This window comes from Pelodiscus sinensis, chromosome 3 (assembly GCF_049634645.1).
Source record: "Pelodiscus sinensis isolate JC-2024 chromosome 3, ASM4963464v1, whole genome shotgun sequence".
In the NCBI taxonomy this organism is placed as follows: Eukaryota; Metazoa; Chordata; order Testudines; family Trionychidae; genus Pelodiscus; species Pelodiscus sinensis.
The window spans coordinates 163,300,217-163,319,124 of NC_134713.1; the positions used below are offsets into that span (position 1 = coordinate 163,300,217).

Genomic DNA, 18,908 nt, shown 5'->3' on the forward strand with positions numbered 1-18,908 from the left:
CTTTTTTTCCCCCTCTCAACAACTTTGGTCTCCCCCCTTTTTTTTTCCTCAACATAATTTTTTCCCCAGTGGTTTTTTTTTGGGGTGGAGGGAGGGTGTTCGGTATTTTGGTCAAACCATCTGGCAACCCTACTGCTGAAAACATCTAAATCTGAACAGAGGTAAGGATCAGGCCCAAATTGGGAAGCTTCCTAGCTTGTGAGAGAAGATGATTAGACTTAATGTTAGGATAAGAAATTGCATGTAACAATTTTTTGTGTGTGTGGTACTTAGCTGATGTGTGTTTGTTTTGCTTAGTAGCTTATTTTGATCTGTCTGCTATTACTTGCAAGTAACCACTTAAATCATACTTTTTAGGCTTAATAAAATCACTTTTTATTAGTAAACCCAGTGTAAATAATTATTACCCCAGGGTGTGTGGGCGGGGGGGTACCCATGCATATCTTTCATTGATAAAAAGGGAGTGAACAACTTATGAGCTTGCTCTTTATAAAATTTTATGCAGAGTAAATGGATTTATCTGGGGTTCTAGTCTCATTGGGGCTGTGTACCTGGATGTTGTGCCAAATCCCTTTAACTGAGCCTTCCCAAAGCTGAGCTGATCTCAGTGTCTATGTTGCTCTGCAATGGGCTGTGACCCCCAACTCTGAGCTGTCACTGCACAAGGTTGGAGGGTCTGGCTCACCACGATGGGGTGGTGGGCTTAGTGGTATTTCAACACATCCTTTCACAGTCTCAAGGGGATATATCTGTGATTGAATCTGTCACAATCCCTTTCTAAACACTCTTTTTCTTATATCAAAAGGGCTCTTGTTTTTGAGTTGATGTTGCTTGGGAAAGGGTAATTTTTCCAGTCTAGCTTAAACTCTCTCTCAGAATAAGAACACCATAGGGGATTATGTAGCAAGACTTGTATACATGCACATTTTTCCAATGTAGACAAGGCCTACGGCCTTCATACTGCACACTAATACAAGTGAGTAACTATTCTTACATGCACAGACCCATGAAAATCAATGGTGTTAGTAGGAAGTACTATAGATACAAGTACAGCTTAGCTTCATGTACTTTGTAGGAACATGCCTGAATAATTTTAAAATCAAACAGGTGAATGTAGGGTAAGAGCCACTAATAGAGAGAGGAAAAATAGAGGTCCCATTGAAAAAAAATTCATAAAATTGCTGATGATTAGGTGCATAACTTGCTCATTTACCTTTCTGCAGCATCAAGCATTTAATGTTTTAATTAAAACCTTATCTGTATTGAAAATATCAATTTGCTTAATTGAACAGTGACTATATCAGCCAGCTGCTTAGCTCATGAGAAGTGGTTAAGCTTCTCATAACAGAAGACAGGATTTGGCCCACAATCTGTAGCAACCTACTGTTCGATTTTTGCATAAGACACAAAATGTCCATGGTAAAGCATTAAACTAAAAAACAAATGTAGAAAGAGAAGCTCCCATACCAGTATATTACCATCACTTGAATCAAAGGTGTATTTTTGTGTTTTATGAAATGGAAGCATGATTACAAGTCAGTCTCCAACGTTGAAGACTGTTTTTCATTGTTTTAATTCAGAAGTACTGGGTCTATAAACTTTTATTTTCCCTGTTTTTGCAAGTAGCCTCCTTAGACAAATGGACTGGAAGACTGATCATTTCGATAGCTTTGAATCTTTAATGAAAGTATCTTTTCTTACTAGTGTTTTCCCATTAGTTCAAGTGTCTGAGAATTAGAAAAACCAAAATTTTGAACGGTCTAAATACTTTGTCCACTGGGAGATGATATTTCTGATGCCAATCCCTGCCACTTTCCCAGAGGATTGGGGGGAGGGGGTGGAACAAAGCCAGGCAAACTTTGAACACAGACGACTACACAACTGGAAAGGGGAAATGGTTTTTACTTCTTGCAGGCGTTCTCTTGACATCAAGAAAAGTAAAAGAGCCTGTTGTTAGCATTAGCTCTACCGTGGGGGATGTGATCGCATGAGCTGGATCACGTCTCAGCTCCAGGTGGGTTCTGCCTTTGCATGTCACTGTTATAATGTATTTGTCATTTAATTACACCTCCCCCCAACTCTGGGCAACTCTCCTGAACGCTCCCGTTAACTGTGGCGGCGGGCGTAAGGAGGCCAGGTAACTGGTGAGCTGCCTGGACAGGGCGCCTAATGTTAATCCTCACCTGCCGGCTGCACAGCGACCCTTCCCCTGGTGATCCAGGAGCTGCGTCGCCGGAGCGGATGAGCAACTACAACTCCCAGCATGCGGCGCGACGCCTGGAGCCGACCCCGCACTCCGATTGGCTGGTGGCGTCCTTACCCTCCCACGTGACTCAGGCCAGCAGCAGCCGAGGTCCCGGGCAGAAGGAGCCTGAGCGGTCCCCGCAGGTGCCGGCTGCGCGCGGGACGGGCTCGGCCAGGGCCCATGGCAGCGGCGCGGGGGGTTCGCGGGTGCTTCCTGCGGGGGCCCTTCCGAGCCCGGCCGGGCAGGGGCTGCAGCTCCGGGGCGCCCGTGCGGCAGCAGCAGCAGCAAGCGCTGGTGGGAGCCCCCGCCCCGGCTCAGGTGAGTGGGGGGCGGCAGCAGCCCTGGCGTGGGGCGGGGGGCTCGCGTAGGCGGGCAGGTGTCTGGCTCAGCGAGGCGGCTGTGTGGGGCAGCGGAGGGGAGGAGGAAGCAGCCAGGGGGTGACTGGGATGGTCTGGATCAAATGAGTGCCAGCCCCTGGGGCTATATGCATAGGGGATAGTGGGACAGTAGTCTGGGGACTTTTAATGCTTTGGGGGTGGCGATGGGGATCAACTTTCCCTAGCAATTAATCCTGACACAAGGCCCCCTTTGGGGGCAAAGGGGGTCAACAGCCGCGTCGCAGGGAGGTGAAGGTGAGAACTTTTAAACAAGTTATTGGCACAACCACTTACAGAATGTGTAAGGAGACCTTGGGCATCTAGCTGTATGGAGGAGGCAGCTTGGTGGACGTGCCCTTCACCGGGAGCTGCAAGGTGCTAAGTTTGTCTTTCTTGGAAAGCTGAATTGCACAGTCAGCTACTTGGAGGGGGAAGTTATCTATAAGAATGAAATTGTCTGGCATAAACTGGAAGTAATGTCACATAGTTTAAGCTCTAGAGACACAAGTGTTGTATTTAGTAATATATTTCTACTACATCTTTGAATCTGGTTTCATTTGCCATTTTCTGTTTTTGGTTTACATATTCCTCTGGAGTACATGCAACTATAACATCCTAACAGTGTAATAGAATGTAACTAAAAACCATAGTGAAACTGAATAGTTTTTCAGTTGTCCAAGTGTGGGTGGGTGGGTGGGGGTAACAATGTCAGACAGTTAAATGGTACATTTGGTGAAGTAAATTAAAATTTTTAACTTTCATTATTTATAATCTACCATAATACTAAGAAGGAATTGTGTATGTTTTAAAATATTCAACCTGGCAGTATTAATTTAAGCAATAATATCTCCTTTCTCCCTATTATGTGCTGTTTCGTCTGCTGTGTAATAATACTTATCTCTTAATTATAGTAATATTATTCTCCTGTTTAGTAATAGTGAAATTCCATCTCAGTGAACAGTTCATTCTGCCAAAATGATTTTTTCTTTTTCCATTCTGGGTATTCTGTACACTATTCAAAAGCACACTATCTGTAAATGCCAGAAATGGCCATATTTGTTGAGACTGCTTATCTGATGATCAACTGGATGTAACCCAAGAGGTCATGTGGACTTCCTAGTGAGAAGGCTGTTTGTTTACTTTGCAAGCTGGCTTAAAGCTGAATTTTCTTAGGAAGAACGTTGTCCAAAGTAGATTGTTCCCAATTTAAACATTAGATTACTTAAAAATTAATTCCACTCCTCAGTGCCAAACAGAAACTTGCAGTGTGTAAATGTCTGGCACAATTCTGCAAAAATAGGTCTTGACATACAGAATAATCAAGTTTTACATGATATAATGATTATGTTCTGTTACCTGGCAGCCCCTTAACAAGCAAAAAAATATGCTGGGTTTTCTTCTGGTTTCTGGGTTACTCAAAGTCAGTAATATTTTTAAACTGATAATTTAATACTTCTTAAGAAATCAAACTCTGATGGGTTAGTAAACACTTTACATGTCAGTAAAATTGGATCCGTAATGTAGAAAAAAAATGTTTTTTGATGGTTCACATAGTAGATGCTTTAAATTGTGTGACCACAAACAAAGCTTTGAATCTAGAATTGCTCAATCAGGAATACCTTGCTCTCTTGAATGCTACTTTACACATTTTACAGGCGAATGTGGTCACCATCTTATTTTACAAGAAAAGAAGAGCACTTGGGATAGCTGAGTGGGTAGATCTGTGAGATTTTTCTTTTTAAACAGTGTGTATGGTGGTGGCACTTATACCAAGTGGTCTAAAATGTCATCTGACTCCCCCAGTGACTTTAATTAATCAGTGCTCTTTGTTCCATGTAAAGTGAGGTTATGTACTCTCCATCCTTTTTTCCACTCTCTCCCTTCTGAGGGTCCAGTGCCAGGGAGGAAAAGGCAGTGATATTCTTTCCAAGTTCTTCCCACAAAACAAGCACTCAGATGGATCATCCGAGTCAGATGCTGCTTGCTGTAGATTGTGCAGATATTCTAAATGTGATCATGTTTGATGCTTGGCATCCCTCTGGGTAAGGTTTGAATATGGGCTCTTTGTGCTTGGCTCCTTTCTGCTATTTGCCTACATGAGAAGAGAGGTATTATCCACCCAATAGTACTCCTTTTGGCACCAAAATAAGATGTTACGGATACTACATGTTCTACTGATCTATGGTCCTCTTTGTTTCTGGCATGAGGATTGAAGAGGAGTGTTGGGGTGGAGACTGGGAGAGGGAGGGATGTGTTGGGTGAAGCTGCAGCATTGAGGCCTGCTATATCTTAGGCAACCTCATGGAGGGCCAGTCTAAGTAGCTCAAAGTAAGTGTTGTTTGGGATTTCCTTTTAAAGGCTGGGTGGCATTTTTACTTGCAGACCGTGGGGTTTTATGCTTATTCTCTTGTTACTTTTTTGAATCAAGCCCTGCTCTCATACACAGCATAATGATGCAAGCCCCACCGTCATGCAAGTAACTCTGTGGTTTTGGATGGCTTTTTTTTCCCTCCCCTCTCCTCCTCGTCCCCCCCCCCCCCCCCCCCCCCAGCAAAATCCTCTACAAATGCCTGTTTGGTGGTTTGTCAAGATAAACACTTGATAGTTTTGTTAGTTTCTCAGAGAAGTATGTTAAATCTTGTATAGTCTCTGGAAAGTAAAGTGAAGAATGTCACTTAGGTCTTGGCTCTCTCCGTAGAAGTATGATTTGGTAATTCCAATGGTGTGGAATCTTAGATTCTTCTGGTGAAATGGAAAATGTGTGTGAAACAGTCAAGGTCCTGATACCCCAAAGAGAATGGGATGTAAACTCCAAAAAGTAAGTAATTGAATCAAGTGATGGTATACAATGGTCTTGTGTATAAACACTGATTGAGAGAAGTCTTTTATGAAACTTTGTAATGTTCTAAAGTTAGAAGTCCTTATGAGATGAGTGTACAGTCTATGGTTATGAATTTATGTATTTGTGTATATTAAGGACTGTTCATAAAACTTTCACTCCACCTTACTACTCATGGGACTGCTGTCCGAGCAGGAGAGGTGTCTCCTAAGGCTAAGCCAAGCGTTTTACACATAACTAGACTCAAGAAACATCCCTTGAGCAACCCAGGAAAAGTCAGCAATGAAAGCTATTGAGACCACTGGGCCTTGTCCCACAGTGACTGAATATAAAAAAAAAACCCCAACAACCTGAAAAGCCCTTTTAAAACTAAAGAAGTTGAATGTAAAAGACACCCAGAAACTTAGAGACAGCCTTGGTGCGTATGTCTATGCTACAGTCAGACGTCCACAGCTGGCCACTGCCAGCTGATGCAGGCTCAGACTAAGGAGCTGTTTAATTGCAGTGCAGATGTGCCAGTTTTGGCTGCAACCTGAGTCCTGGGGCCCTCCTGTCCTGTGGGGTCCTAATGCCCAGGTTCTAGCCAAAGGTCTACACTGCATTTAAACAACTCCGTAGCCCCAGGGTGGGGAACCTCAGGCCTGGGTCAGGCCCCTGAGGCTCGTGCTGCCGCCCCTCCCAGCATTGGGGAGCCCACACTGGTGTTCAGCACTCCCCCCCCCCCCCCCCCACCGACCCCCAGCTATCCTACCACAGGGCTGGAGCACACAAAATCTAGTAGGCTGCCCACCCCCGGTTTTGGTGTGCGAGGGGAATGTCTTTCTCCGTCTCAGTCAGGGTCCACGTCAGTGAAGGATTTTTGTTCTCTTTGCTTCTCACTTATGTGCAGCCCCCGACTGATTTTTTTTTTTTCTGTGGGTGGGCAGCCCTGGCCCAAAAAAGGTTCCCCACTCCTGCTGTAGCCCATGAGTCTGAGTCAGCAGGCACTGGCCAGCCATGGGTTTTTAATTGCAATTAAGACATACCTGAAGGGGAAAGCTGTCTGAAGCATTAGATTGCCCCTGCAATTAGGGAGTAGTAGGCAAGGAAACAATTCAATGGTGATAGGCACCTTTTTATATTAGAAAAGAGATTTTTATCTAGCACAGATGTGGAAAAACTGAGATTGCATCTTTGCTTCTCTGCTGCTGTAACTTGTACATTTTGGCTTCCCCTCACTATTTCATCTTTGCACCTGGCCTTTTGTTTTGACGCCCTCCCCCAATAAATCTGTTGTGTGAACCACGGGGGGGTGCGCGCGCGCGCGTGCGCACGTGCCAAAGGAAACTGGTGGCTGCAGGGTTGTGTTGTGCCTTCGGAGATGCCAAACGAGGGGAGAAAAGTACTGTACAAGGATCTGGTAATTATGAACATAGGGAGAATGTACTGGAGCAGACTCAGGACTGGAGGGAAGTTAGTATCACCCTGGAAGGTGCACTCAGGCTATGGGAAACCAGGATGAGACCTTCTGCTTGTTACCAGAGATCTGTATGGCATAAAGCAGGGATGTGGAACCTTTTTTGGGTTGGGGGCTGCTGACCTGCAGAAAAATCAGTTGGGGACCGCACATAAGAAGTGCAAAAGAAAAAAACAAAACAAAAACCTCACTGGGGCGGCCCTTGGCTGAGAAGGAGAAATACACTCCCCAGGTTCCTCTTGCACACCAGAACTCGAGGTGGGGAGGAGGGGCCAAGCTAGTAGATTTTGTGCCCAGCTCCGTGAGGGGACAGTAGCAGGGTTGGAGCACCAGTGTCGGCACCCTAATGCTGGGGAAAGCCACGAACCTTGGGGGCAAGATCCAGGCAAGTTAGGGGCCACATCCAGCCCCCAGCCCCTCTGCCTTAGGTTCCCCCTCCCCAGGCATAAAGGGAAGCATGGTTACTGAGCAGGCAGTGACCGAGCCCTTTGATGATCTAGGGGATCCCCAGAACATCATAGTGTGAGAAGTTTGGTTCAATCTGGACAGGTTTGTGGTTTTGCTGACAATCTATTTTCATACTGGCAGATCCACATTCTTGATCCTAGCTGAACCCCTAAAGCAAAGTACTTACAAGATAATCTTTAGGTTGGGTGGTGTGTGTTGCAGATCATAGTTCCACAGGGCGTGGGTCCTTTAATCCTCAGGAGGGGCTGATGGAGGTAGGGAACAGGAGAAGGGTTTAGGTTTGTGGGGAGATCAATGTTTTCCAGCTTATTCTTTTGTATAGGTCCTATGTGGGGAACTTGAGAGAGATCTTAGGGTACCCAGGACTCTACCCAGGACTGAGAGCTGATCCCCTCCCCTAACCCAGCTTAGTAGCCACTGCATTACTTTCCTCTTGGCTGAGCCCGTTCTGCCTTTAACTTGTGCACCCCGGTACCTTTGAAACATTCCCCTGTGATTAACTTGCCCCCTGATACTGGCTTCTCTCAGAAATCCCAGATTTGCTGCCTCCAAAGGAACACGGTGCTCCAGTTTTACTGTAAACCATCACTTCTGTATAATACACTGCACTTGTCCTAAAACAAAAGAAACTTTATTTAAGAAAGAATTACAAAAATTTAGAAAACAAGAGAGTGATAGAAACAAATGGTTCTGAGTGTCAGCTCTGAGGTGAGTTTGTTCTGAAGAATGGGACCCTTTGCCTAAGAGTCTGTCACACAACTCTTCTGCCATCTTGTTCTCTTTTTCTGGAGGAAGTGGAGTGTAGGGATGTGAATGCGTAGTTCACAAGTTGAATAACCAATATTTTAGGCTTATCGGTTACTCTAGTAGAGTACTCACATTTCTCCCCCTCCCCCTTGCTGTCTCTGTATCAGAGGTAGCAAGGGGCGAGGGAAGCAGGATCAGATGCTGGGGGGAGATGGCTTAAAAGCTGGTTTCCCCCCAGCACCAGCTCTGCAGTGCCGCCTCCCACCCCCTCCCTGGGCCTGCACTGCTGCCTCTGCCTTTTTGCAGCAGCCTCCCCTGACTCCTCCCCACAGCATCCTCTGTCCACAGGGAGCTCGGACCCCTGTGGATAGGGACAGCTGCCACCCTGCACTGCTGCCTCTATCAGAGCAGCAGCACAGGATGGCAAGCAGTCGGTTTGCGGGGGGGAGCTGGTTTATAAACTGGCTCCCCTAATGGACCAGGTCCCACCTGGTGCGCGGCTGCCTCTTTATCAGAGGCAGGAGTGCAGGGCAGGGATTCAGGGGGCTCCCAGGGAGTGGGGCCAGAGTGACTGGCTGCTGGCCCCACCCCTGGGGACTATAGCATAGTTGATAACCGCTAACAATTCATGTGGTTAGTCAACTATTCTGTTAGCCATTAACATCCCAAATGGCACCCCATTCACACTCTAGACCTGTGTCCTTTTCATTAAACATCTTGATTTTGAATTTTTTGGGGCTCTTGATTAGTAAATTATAGCTGAATCAGGAGCAAAACAGACTCCAACTCCCCAGTAAAATTAGGAGCAAATCAAGGTGAAGAGACTGAGCATGAACTTGCTTCTGGATCTGTATAACTCTTGGATCAATAATGCCAAAATACCTCTACCCCTCAAGCTTCATTTTGAAAGTTGTTAGTCATGGTCCCTGGATGTGGTCATCTCCCCCAGTCAGATAGCAGTACAGCCAGTGGTAGCCCTACAATTCTTCAGTAGAGCTAATGCCCAGAAAAGGATCCACTAATATATTTTAACTTTGAGGATCGTGTGTCTTCTCTTCTCCTCCCCAAACTTCTCATTTCACATCTTGTCCTAGCACTGGATCCATTTCTGTCTGTACAATCATTTCCAGGATAACTATGGAATAACCACGGCAGTGGGTGTTCATACCAGCTGAACAAGTGTCCTGTGTGCTATTTCCAGAGGCACAAATGCCACACTGGAGGTGGGATGCAGAGGAAGGGCTCTATTTGATCTTACTTTTCCAGAATTTCCTTTCTCTGGATGAAAAGCATAAAGACAAAGAAAGATGAGAGTTCTGCTCTCCTGACCTGAACTTCAGTCTTACTTCCTTGGGCTAAAAAAGGGGGAAAGGGCTGGACTCTTCTTGCTGCTGTTTCTGAAGTCCAGTGTGACATTGCTGCCCTAATGATTCCTCCTTCTGCATTCTTTTGCCACTTTGTCTTTTGGGTTTCATCAGCTGCGACACAAGAAAGCAGTGGTGGGTGATGTACCCAATGTTTTTTAGACTTTTTATCTGACCCTCATCATTTTGGTCTTCGTTCCCTCTGTCTTGTATAACCATTTTTGCCATCCGTGCAGTTCTGATCCTTCATGCATCCTTCCCTTGTGAGTCTGCTCTCCCATATGCATGTACACCAGGCCATCTGCTGATATTCCTAATGAATGTTAATAATTCTAGTGATAACTTTTCATTTTTTGATATTTGTGCTTTTCAGAGTAATTTTTCCACAATCTCATTGACATATCCAGAGGCTTGATGCCCTCTCACAGAGTTACAGGAATAACTAATTCATATTTTTTGAAAAAAAATATTCAGTGTGATCTTCTAAACTCTCTTTATTTTAGTGCTAATATAAAGTGTCATATTGACGGCTGAGGAGTCTGAAGTCTTTTGTTCACAGATCAGGTAGCAGTACAGTCAGTAGCAGAGCAGGTTTCCCTAGCTTCCTGCTATCCTCATGCCTCAACTCACCTGAGGAATCACTTTCAAGTGGGATGAAAGTAGTTCAGGATCCATAACCAGTTAATCCTTGGCCTTTCTCCTGAGACTATGAATAATGCCAGTTATTACCAAAATGCACCTTTTCAGTTGGTAATGTGGACAAGAGACCCATTAAAAATTGGAAAGAGAACTATCAGGCTCATCTCTTGTGTCTGTAAACAACCATTAGTTAGTGGGAACTTGTTGTCAGTACCAATCTGGGCTGGATTTGACCTTGGTAGTTAAGGATGGATCACTTAATGGTGATCCATTCTGTTTTTTCCCTCTGAAGCATCTGGTACAGCCACTCCCCGAGTTACAACCACCTCAACTTATGACCATTTGCACTTACGACCAAAGTGGTCGTAAATGCAGATTCGAGTTACGAACGGCAATCCGCGCTTACGAACAGCGCGGTTGCATGTTACTCTATGAGATCCAAGTTACAAACACTTCAAGTTATGGACGAAGTGTTGGTCCGTAACTTTTTCGTAACTCAGGGAGCGGATGTATTGGCCACTGTCAGAAGACCGGATACTGGGCTAGATGGTCCTTTGGTCTGACCCAGTTTGGCTAGTCTTATGACTCCTGCCATTACCAATCCCCAAGCTGTATTCTGATATAAGGATATGACAACAAGCAAATGGCTAAGAAATTCTAGCTGTCAGGATGGAAAACATGAACTCTGTTTTACACAAGCCTTTCTGCTACACACCAAGTGAAAGTTGTTAATTATTTCCAAGAATATTTTTTAAAGGGTCATATCAGCATGAGTCTGCAGAGCCACATGTTAGTGGTGACTCTTTCAGTTGGCATCACTTGGGCAGAGGGAAAGGGACAGCTGAAGTCATGTTTTCACTGGAGGAAGTGCTGGGTTGTAAGCTTTCCTCCATTCATTTGCAAAGTTATCAATCCTTTGTAACTTTGTGTAACACCAGTTTTTGCATGCTTGTGGAGGATATTTTGAACAGATTCTAAAGTTCTAATTAGAGATTGTCATGCTTGACAACTAGGTCACATTTTAGACTTCTGTTTGTTTTTTTAGGAAAAGCAAAAGCATCAATGCATTTCCTTTTTAATTACAAGCAGCTTCTAGCACTCAAGACTATTACAACAACAAACCATTTTATGCAACTGAAGAAAAATTCAATTAAGGAAGCAGATCTTGATTTGTAAAAAGTATGTTTAAATAGCTAAAAGCTTTGAAAACTATAGTAATACCTGTCTAAGGCCTGGTCTACACTACATGGTAATGTCCAAGTAAGATATGCAACTTCAGCTACGTAAACCATGAGCCTTGAACCTGTGGCCTACCTGCAAGATGAACCATACTGTGAGAACCACTGCCCTATAATGGAACTGTGAAGACCGACCAATTGTCATCTGCAACCAGCAACAACACTGTCTTATTTCCTTCAGAGCTTCATGCTCAGGCAGCAGCCACTGCTCTCTGCTTTGCCTTCACAGCTGGGTGTCCAGAGTGTGGAAGCTGCTGTCCGGGCACGCATCTCCAAAGTCAGTGCTGGTGCCAGCAGCAACAGAGAAGTAGGAATGCAATACCTTACCTTTTGAAGATAGATTACCTCTTACAAGCAGTCCCCAGTATTCCCTGTAAGTTGAGCACTTGAGTAGCCACCCAAAAGAGATTCAAATGCTGCACACTTGATTAGCAGAGTGCCCCCAGCCAGCAGCATGTTTCTACTTGTGCTGCACATTCACATAGGCCTCAGTGCACATTACAAAATTTATTCCACACATGAATGGGGGAAGGAGGGAAGTAGAAGAAATATTGGCAGTTGCTTTTTGCAGACTCCCAAGAGTGGTTGCTGTTGGCAGTTTTTACTGTACCTTGGGAGTGTGTCCTTGAAGAGAGTGTGCCACTTCTACATTTATAATAGGCAAAGGTAGCTAATTATCTGCATATATGGGAAGCAACAAAAGGATGTAAAACAACCACAAAGTTGGCTGCAGGATGAGCAAAGGTTAAAAGTCTGTTAACTTGGCTGTGTGCTCTTACTTGCACCTTGTCTACATAAGGGAATTTTTACCAGAAATTACCACCAGACCTAATGGTGGTTCAATCTCGCAGGGTTAGGTGCAGGCCTAGAGTAGCACTCCCTAATGTCAACAAGGAGGGGCCAAAGAGGCTACTTAACCCAGGGCCCAGTGATTCAAAGAGGCCTGGAGCTCCGGGCCTCCTTTGAATTGTCACCAGAGCGCAGCTCAGAGAGCTGGGGGGAGGTTGCACTGCAATCTGGGTGGTGCTGAGGGCTGGCTATCCTTAGCCCTGCCCCTTCTGAGGGGTGCAGAGCTGAGGTTCCCCCTCCACCTTGCCCTATGGCCTGTGGTTGCTGTCTGACCTGCTGTCAACAAGTCTTCACACGGCTGTCAGACACCCGGTGTGGCCTGTCTGCAGTGCCTTGCCCCTGGAGTGAAAGGCAGATTTACTCCACGGGAAGATTTACTGAACTGGAAGCCTTCCTAGTGGTTGTCATAGACAAATCATGCCTAGGGTCTGTGCTGAGGGCTTGGCTGTGTGTTGAGTGTAGTTAGATTTGCCAGTGAGTAAATGCAAACAGAAGGGAACTGCGTTTGGGATAGTAAGCAAACTTCAGTCAGAAGCAGGCATAGATTTCCTTCCATCTGCTGCAAATTGATGATCTAAAGCAGAAGTGCTGGTAACTAAGGTATGGCTGCATGCGATAAAAGACGTGAGACATGGTCACAGCTGGTCTAGCTCGGCTAACTTGGGCACATGCTGCAGGGTCAAAAATTGGCTGGCAGAGGCTTGGCTTAGAAACCTCTCTTGGAGACCCACACTCATTGCCAAGTGCCAGAGCCTGGATTCCAGCCTGCACCTTGAAATGCAGAGGGTGGGGTGAGTCTACAAACCTGGGCTCTAGTTTGGGCCCAGATGTCAACACAGCACATTTTAGCCCAAAGCCCCGTCAGCCCTACTCAACTGACCCAGGATATGAGACACCGTGGGGAGTGGCTAATTGCAATGTAGACATACCCAAACAGGCCTAAAGGGCCCCTTTATATAAGCGGACACTTGTGCTTCTTGCCTCTTCAGACTTGCCGCTGGCCAAGCTGTTATTAAAAGTGCTCTGGACTCTTGCCATTGTATTAGGATCTCTGCAGGTGGAGAACTAAATTGAACAATGGTCTCTGGGGAAAATGATATATATGTACAGAAGGATTATCTTTCTGGTTGTTCTTAAAGCATTGCAGTGTTAGAACAGAGGCGTGAGTCAAAATGTCTTCAGCTATTAGTTGTCACCTCTCTACACCTCCACTGTTCTACTTTCTGTCTGGTTGCACCCAACTCCACCTTGCACACCTTGTACTGCCTGGTGAATACACTCCCTGAACACATCTCCTACCTGTCTCCCAGCCCCAGGAGTAACATGCAGAAAATATTCTCAGAAAAATATAGAGCAGGGGTGGGCAAAAGGGCCTCTGTGAGCCAGATCCGGCCCACCAAGTGGGTGGAGCCAGCCTCTGGAGGCCCTGCCGCTCCCCTGCCTACAAGCCAATTAGGGCCTGGAGGTGGGGGGAGTGCACAAAGTTTCCTCCATCTTGCCAGGAGCACACAGCGCTTGGAAGCACCAGGTGCTTCTGGCATGACAGGAGGTGGCTTTACGTGCTCCCCCGCCCACAGGTCAATCAGGGCCTGGGAATGCATGAAGTTTCCTCTGCTCTGACCCCGTCCTGCAAGCAGCGCACAGCGCTTAGAAGCGCCACGTGCTCTTGGCAGGGCGGGAGGAGACTTCGCATGCTCCCCCACCCCCAGGCCCTGATTAGCCTGTGGGGGGGAGAATGGGAAATCTTCTCCCAGCCAGGGGCCTGGGCACCGAGGGGGATTCTGGAGAGGGGAGCATAAGGCACTCCCTCACCCCCAGACCAGTCGTGGTCTAGGGGTGGGGAAACTGGAAGTATCCCGGCTCCACCCCTCCCGGTGCGGCCCGGGGTCACTTCAGAAATTTTAAGTGACCCCTGGCAAAAAATGATTGCCCACCCTGATCTAGAGTACAGAAAATATTGTAAATAGCTCTAAATATAGTGCAACGGCTCTCTTGTTTAAACTGTGGAGTGACTAACAGTGCATAGTGTGGGCAGGGCCATGCACCCTTGCTTCACCAGTACCCCTCAATACTGACCCCCTCGCATCCGACCTTTGCATGCGGAGCAGTTCTGGAGTTCTTTCAGCAGAGGCTTTGAATAGCTCTTCTGTGTTGGTTCTTTTTCCGTGTTCATCCACAAAGTATCTGAGCTCCTTCCAATAGTGTGCTGAATGGTGTGACTAACATCTGTCACATGGCTTGATTCCCTCATCCTCTCCATGTAGTGATGCACTAGAGTCCAGTCACAGATTTAATGTCTGAGGTTGACAACCAGATCTTAACATTTAACCCATAATCCCTTACCTGTTGTAACCTAACAAGGATAGCTAGACTGCCTGGAACTGACAATTCTAGACTCACAGGACTTAAAAGGTTCCTTTCATCTTTAACTCGCTCAACTCAAAATCTGTCTTCATAAATGATTTTGTAATGCTGTCTGAAAAGCGTTAATGGAAACAAAATGCATTGCATTTCTAAGAACCATTTCCAGTGTGTGACACACACATCATCCCCATTATTCTAATCTTAACTTGGTGCTCTCATGAAGTGACAGCTTATGTATCAAAATCATTCAGTGGCCAACATAAAATCTTACTGTAAGTGTGCTTTGTATAAATGGAGAAATGTGAGCATCCACCACCAGAGAAAAGCATATAGATATTATTTATTTTTAAAAAGACACTTGGTACTTCTGTACCCCTCTCATTTGAACCACTGAAAATGCTTGTAAGAGTGGCTAAGTAATAGTATTACTTGCCCAGCACCCCATAGGTTAGTGGTAGAGCTGGGAATAGAGATCGAAAGCTGTGGCTCCTAGTTCTTTGATACAGCTAGTAGGCAAAGCATGGTAACTTTCAGTGGAGTGAGATGGAAGAAATGCTTGAAAAATGTACATCTCGTGGTCACGAGTCCATCCAGAACTTCATCTTTGGATGTCATCTGCACGTGCTTGTTCAAACCTTGCAAATGTAAAAAGCTTTCCGAGGCAGTTATATGTCCAGACTTGTTATCTACTGACGTGTGCTACTTAGAAGCCCTCTCCTATGGGAAGTGGTTGGGGATTAGCCCAAAGGAAGGGAGCAAACCGGCTGCAGTCACACTGTCTCACTTTAGGGCCTCAGATCTCAGGCTCAGCTCTCTGTTAATAGCAGACCATGGAGCTCAGCTTCTATATCAAATCATGGTTTTGCTTTACATTTTTTTTTTTTTTTTTTTTTCACAGAAGCTTTTTTTTTTTTAAACATGAGGCTTGAGTGATATGATAGACCATGGGATGGGAGGTGGAAAAGGAAGTAGAGAGTGGCCAGAGGGAATACAGGTTTCTGGGGAGCTCATTTATAGGCTTGCTCAAACTCAAAGATGTGTTTAAACTTGCGATAGTGGGACTATGGGGTGAGGAGAGAACCAGGCACAAGCCTGATAGATGCCATCAATAGGTTTATTCAAGAACAAGGTGATTAAAAATAAAATTAATTTGGAGGTTGCATTACTGTGGAGAGGGAATCCCACAGACTTCTGAAGCCTATAAAACATAGCCTGTTCTCATGTACACTGGGGCCTATTTGAAGTGACTCCATTGATTTCCCCCACTCCTCCCAGTGGTGCCCAGATGAGAATCTGGCATATAATCTAGATCGGCGGTTCTCAAACTTTTTGGGCTCAGGAGCCCTTACATGCGTAAAAATGTATGCGGAGCCCCAGCAGTCCACTGATTGTATGTGTTGTACCTATTGATGTTTCCACTTTGTCAACCTCGCGGAGCCCTGGGGCTCCGCAGAGCACAGTTTGAGAAACACTGATCTAGATGACTGAAACATACCTGAACTTCTGGGGTGTAGGGTTGTCTGCTTGAACCAATACTATTCTGGGAGGGATTTTTTCAACATAACGTAATGTCATTTTCTTGAAATATCCTATTTTAAATCACCTAGATTGTTTTCAGCAGTCACTGGAAGATCGATGCCAATTTCAGGAGACTCCAAGCCAATCCTGGAGGGCTGGCAACCAATGTTCTCTCTAATCTTTTGCATCCATGTGCAAATTTTTTCCATGCAAGTGCAGAATAAGTTCATGTGCACCAAGGCATGTGCACCACTAGTACAAAGAGAAAACTTAGTTGAGAACACGCTGCTAATCAGCTGGGTGGCATTTTGAATCTCTCCTGAGTTGGCGCACAAGTGCATGGCTTACAGAGAACAATGTTGGCAACCCTATACAGGTGTAGTTTGGGCATCTTAGAGAAAATATTCTAATCTTCCACGCAACAGGTGTCAAATCTGCAGGCAGTGATGATGGTGGGCTGGGGTGAGCTGGTGCGGTGCACCAGTAAGAACCAGACACCGGTACCATCCCACACGTGGCTAATATTAAAATGCTTCAGCAGCCAGTACTGATGAGCCACTGATATTACAGAGCAAAAGGGGCAGTTGTCCCAGGACCGATGATTTAAAAGGGCCTGGGGCTCTTCAAATCACTGCCACAGCCCCAGAGCTCCTGGCCGATTATGCCTGAGGCCCTGCCTCCTTTCCAGGTCCAAGAACTACCCCCTCATTTGCAACAGATGCTGGGCCTAGTATAAGGTGCATTGCTAATAGGAATGTCAACATGCAGAGGGTGAGGGGTACAAGCAGGAGCCAGTATGCACAGGGAGCCGGCTTTTGGCCATCTCTCCACATGTGCCAGCTCCATGGACCTGCCTGCCTTCCCTTCATCTCCCTGCCCCACTGCCTCCTACAGAGGCAGTAGCATGGGCCCCCGGGGGCAAGGGCGGCTGCCATGAAGCAACCTCTGTCCACGGCAGGCACGGGCAGGGGCTGCTGCCATCCTACACTGCTGCCTCTGTATCAGAGGCAGCATCAGGGGGTGGCATGCATGAGTTAGCGTGTGTGGGGAGCTGTTTTTTAAACTGACTCCCCTTGCGGACTGGCTCCCGCCTGCTACCCTGCACTGCTCTGGGAACAGTCTGTTCGGTCGCTTTTTAATATATTAATTGAGCTGCTGGCGCACTCTCGGCTTTTGAGAGAACTATTTCTGGAAGGGTTTTCTAAAGTCTTAATCTCCATCCACAAGCAAGAAGGGTTTGTTCCCCAAAGGTTTGGGGCAACCTACTCTGAAGATTGGTGGTTGAAAACTCCTTACATGGAAACAGGTGAAAGACTCATTTCCCTTTAACTCCATACTTCCATTTTTTATTCTGAGGCTTTGTCTTCACTAGAGATGTAAAGTCCTTTTTAATTGGTTCACTGGTTAAATGTCAAGTGTAACTGGCTGTCTGACTGATTAAAGGGGAACGGGAGGAAAGGGCCACTTCATCCCAGCTGAGCTGGAGCAGCCCCCCCTTTCCCTGCAGTGGTGGGCCCCACGGGGCTGTAGTAGGCAGGGAGCTGCTGTAGCCCCCAAGGGTGAACCGGAACCCATGGAAGGTGATGCTTACTGATTAACCTTTCACATCCCGAATCTACACTGGCATCTGAGCAATGCAAGTTTTGTCACAAAGCTTTTATTGTTCAGATGCTTACACTCCCCCTTCCCTGAACAATAAAAGCTCTGCTCCTGCAAGTACTACAGGTTGAATCTCTCTAGAATGGCACCCTGGGGACCTGACCAGTACCGAACCAGAGAATTTGTCAGGCTATAGGAGGTCAATATTGTCTAGCAGCCTTAGCAACACTCCCACTGATTGCAGGGCTCTTAGAAGACATTTAGGGCTAAATTAGAGGTAAATAATTGCACAGAACACTGAGCGCCAAGAGTGGTGGCTGTAAACAAGCTATGGACCACAAGAGACTTAGCCAACCCAAGATAATCAGTCTAAGTAAAATCATGCCGGACCATGGATGTTGCCCAGACTAGAGAGTGCCGACTGGAGAGGTTCAACCTGTAGTGTAAACAAAACAGCACTTTGTCTTTAAACAAACACCATAGGAAGTGTAAGTTTGTTTTTTTTATTGACAAAAATCCCAACAGTGTTTACACTGCCTGACTTTTAGTGATATGGTTGTCAATATACAGTGTCACAGCCCTAACAGTAAAAATCAGACAGTGTATACACTGTTTGTCTGCAATTTTGCCAACAAAAAACACAGCCGAGTCACTAAAAGCTGTGTAAAGTAGACATACATTTTGTTGAGCCACTGGTCTGTAGCTGATCTCCAGAATGGTGTGAAGATGGTCTGTGCTTCATAAGCACGATTTCCTACCAGCTCCCCTCTGTGAAGGGGATGAGCTTCAGAATTATTTATAACGAATATGTCTTTCATCAAGCGTAAGCGTCTCTGAATGGCCTAGTAAGCAAAGCCGTGGCCATGGGGCTGCTGCTGAACTTTAACCTTAGCTCATTAAACACTGCATAGGGGGTTCAGTTTTGGTTGGATGTAGTTAAACATTAATCTTGAATTCCTGGAGACTCCTGGCAGTCTTCGAGAGTTGGCACCATACTTGGGTGCTGTTGGGTTTTTTTTAATTTATTTTCTTTCCACTTGTGTTAGCTGCTGTTTGATACTGCAAATTGGTGGGTGTCCTCCTTTATATCCCCAGTTACCCACAGGTCATCCGGAGCCCGGATGCAGATACAAATTTAGTATCTGTGCAAGGCTCTACACATGCAGGAATATGAAGCAGGAGTTTCAGATAGAACACATTTACTA

General features: G+C 45.8%; 1 protein-coding gene across 2 annotated transcripts in view; it reads left to right on the forward strand.

The window, feature by feature from the left end:
• Positions 1 to 2,329: 2,329 nt before the first annotated feature.
• The window catches only part of MOCS1 (molybdenum cofactor synthesis 1), a 53,660-nt gene continuing 37,081 nt past the window's right edge, over positions 2,330 to 18,908 (forward strand). For both annotated transcript variants that reach the window (XM_075925388.1, XM_075925389.1), the window contains exon 1: positions 2,330 to 2,563. In XM_075925388.1, coding sequence (XP_075781503.1) covers positions 2,426 to 2,563 — 138 coding nt within the window. In that variant the 5' untranslated portion in view covers positions 2,330 to 2,425. The remainder of the gene's footprint in view (positions 2,564 to 18,908) is intronic.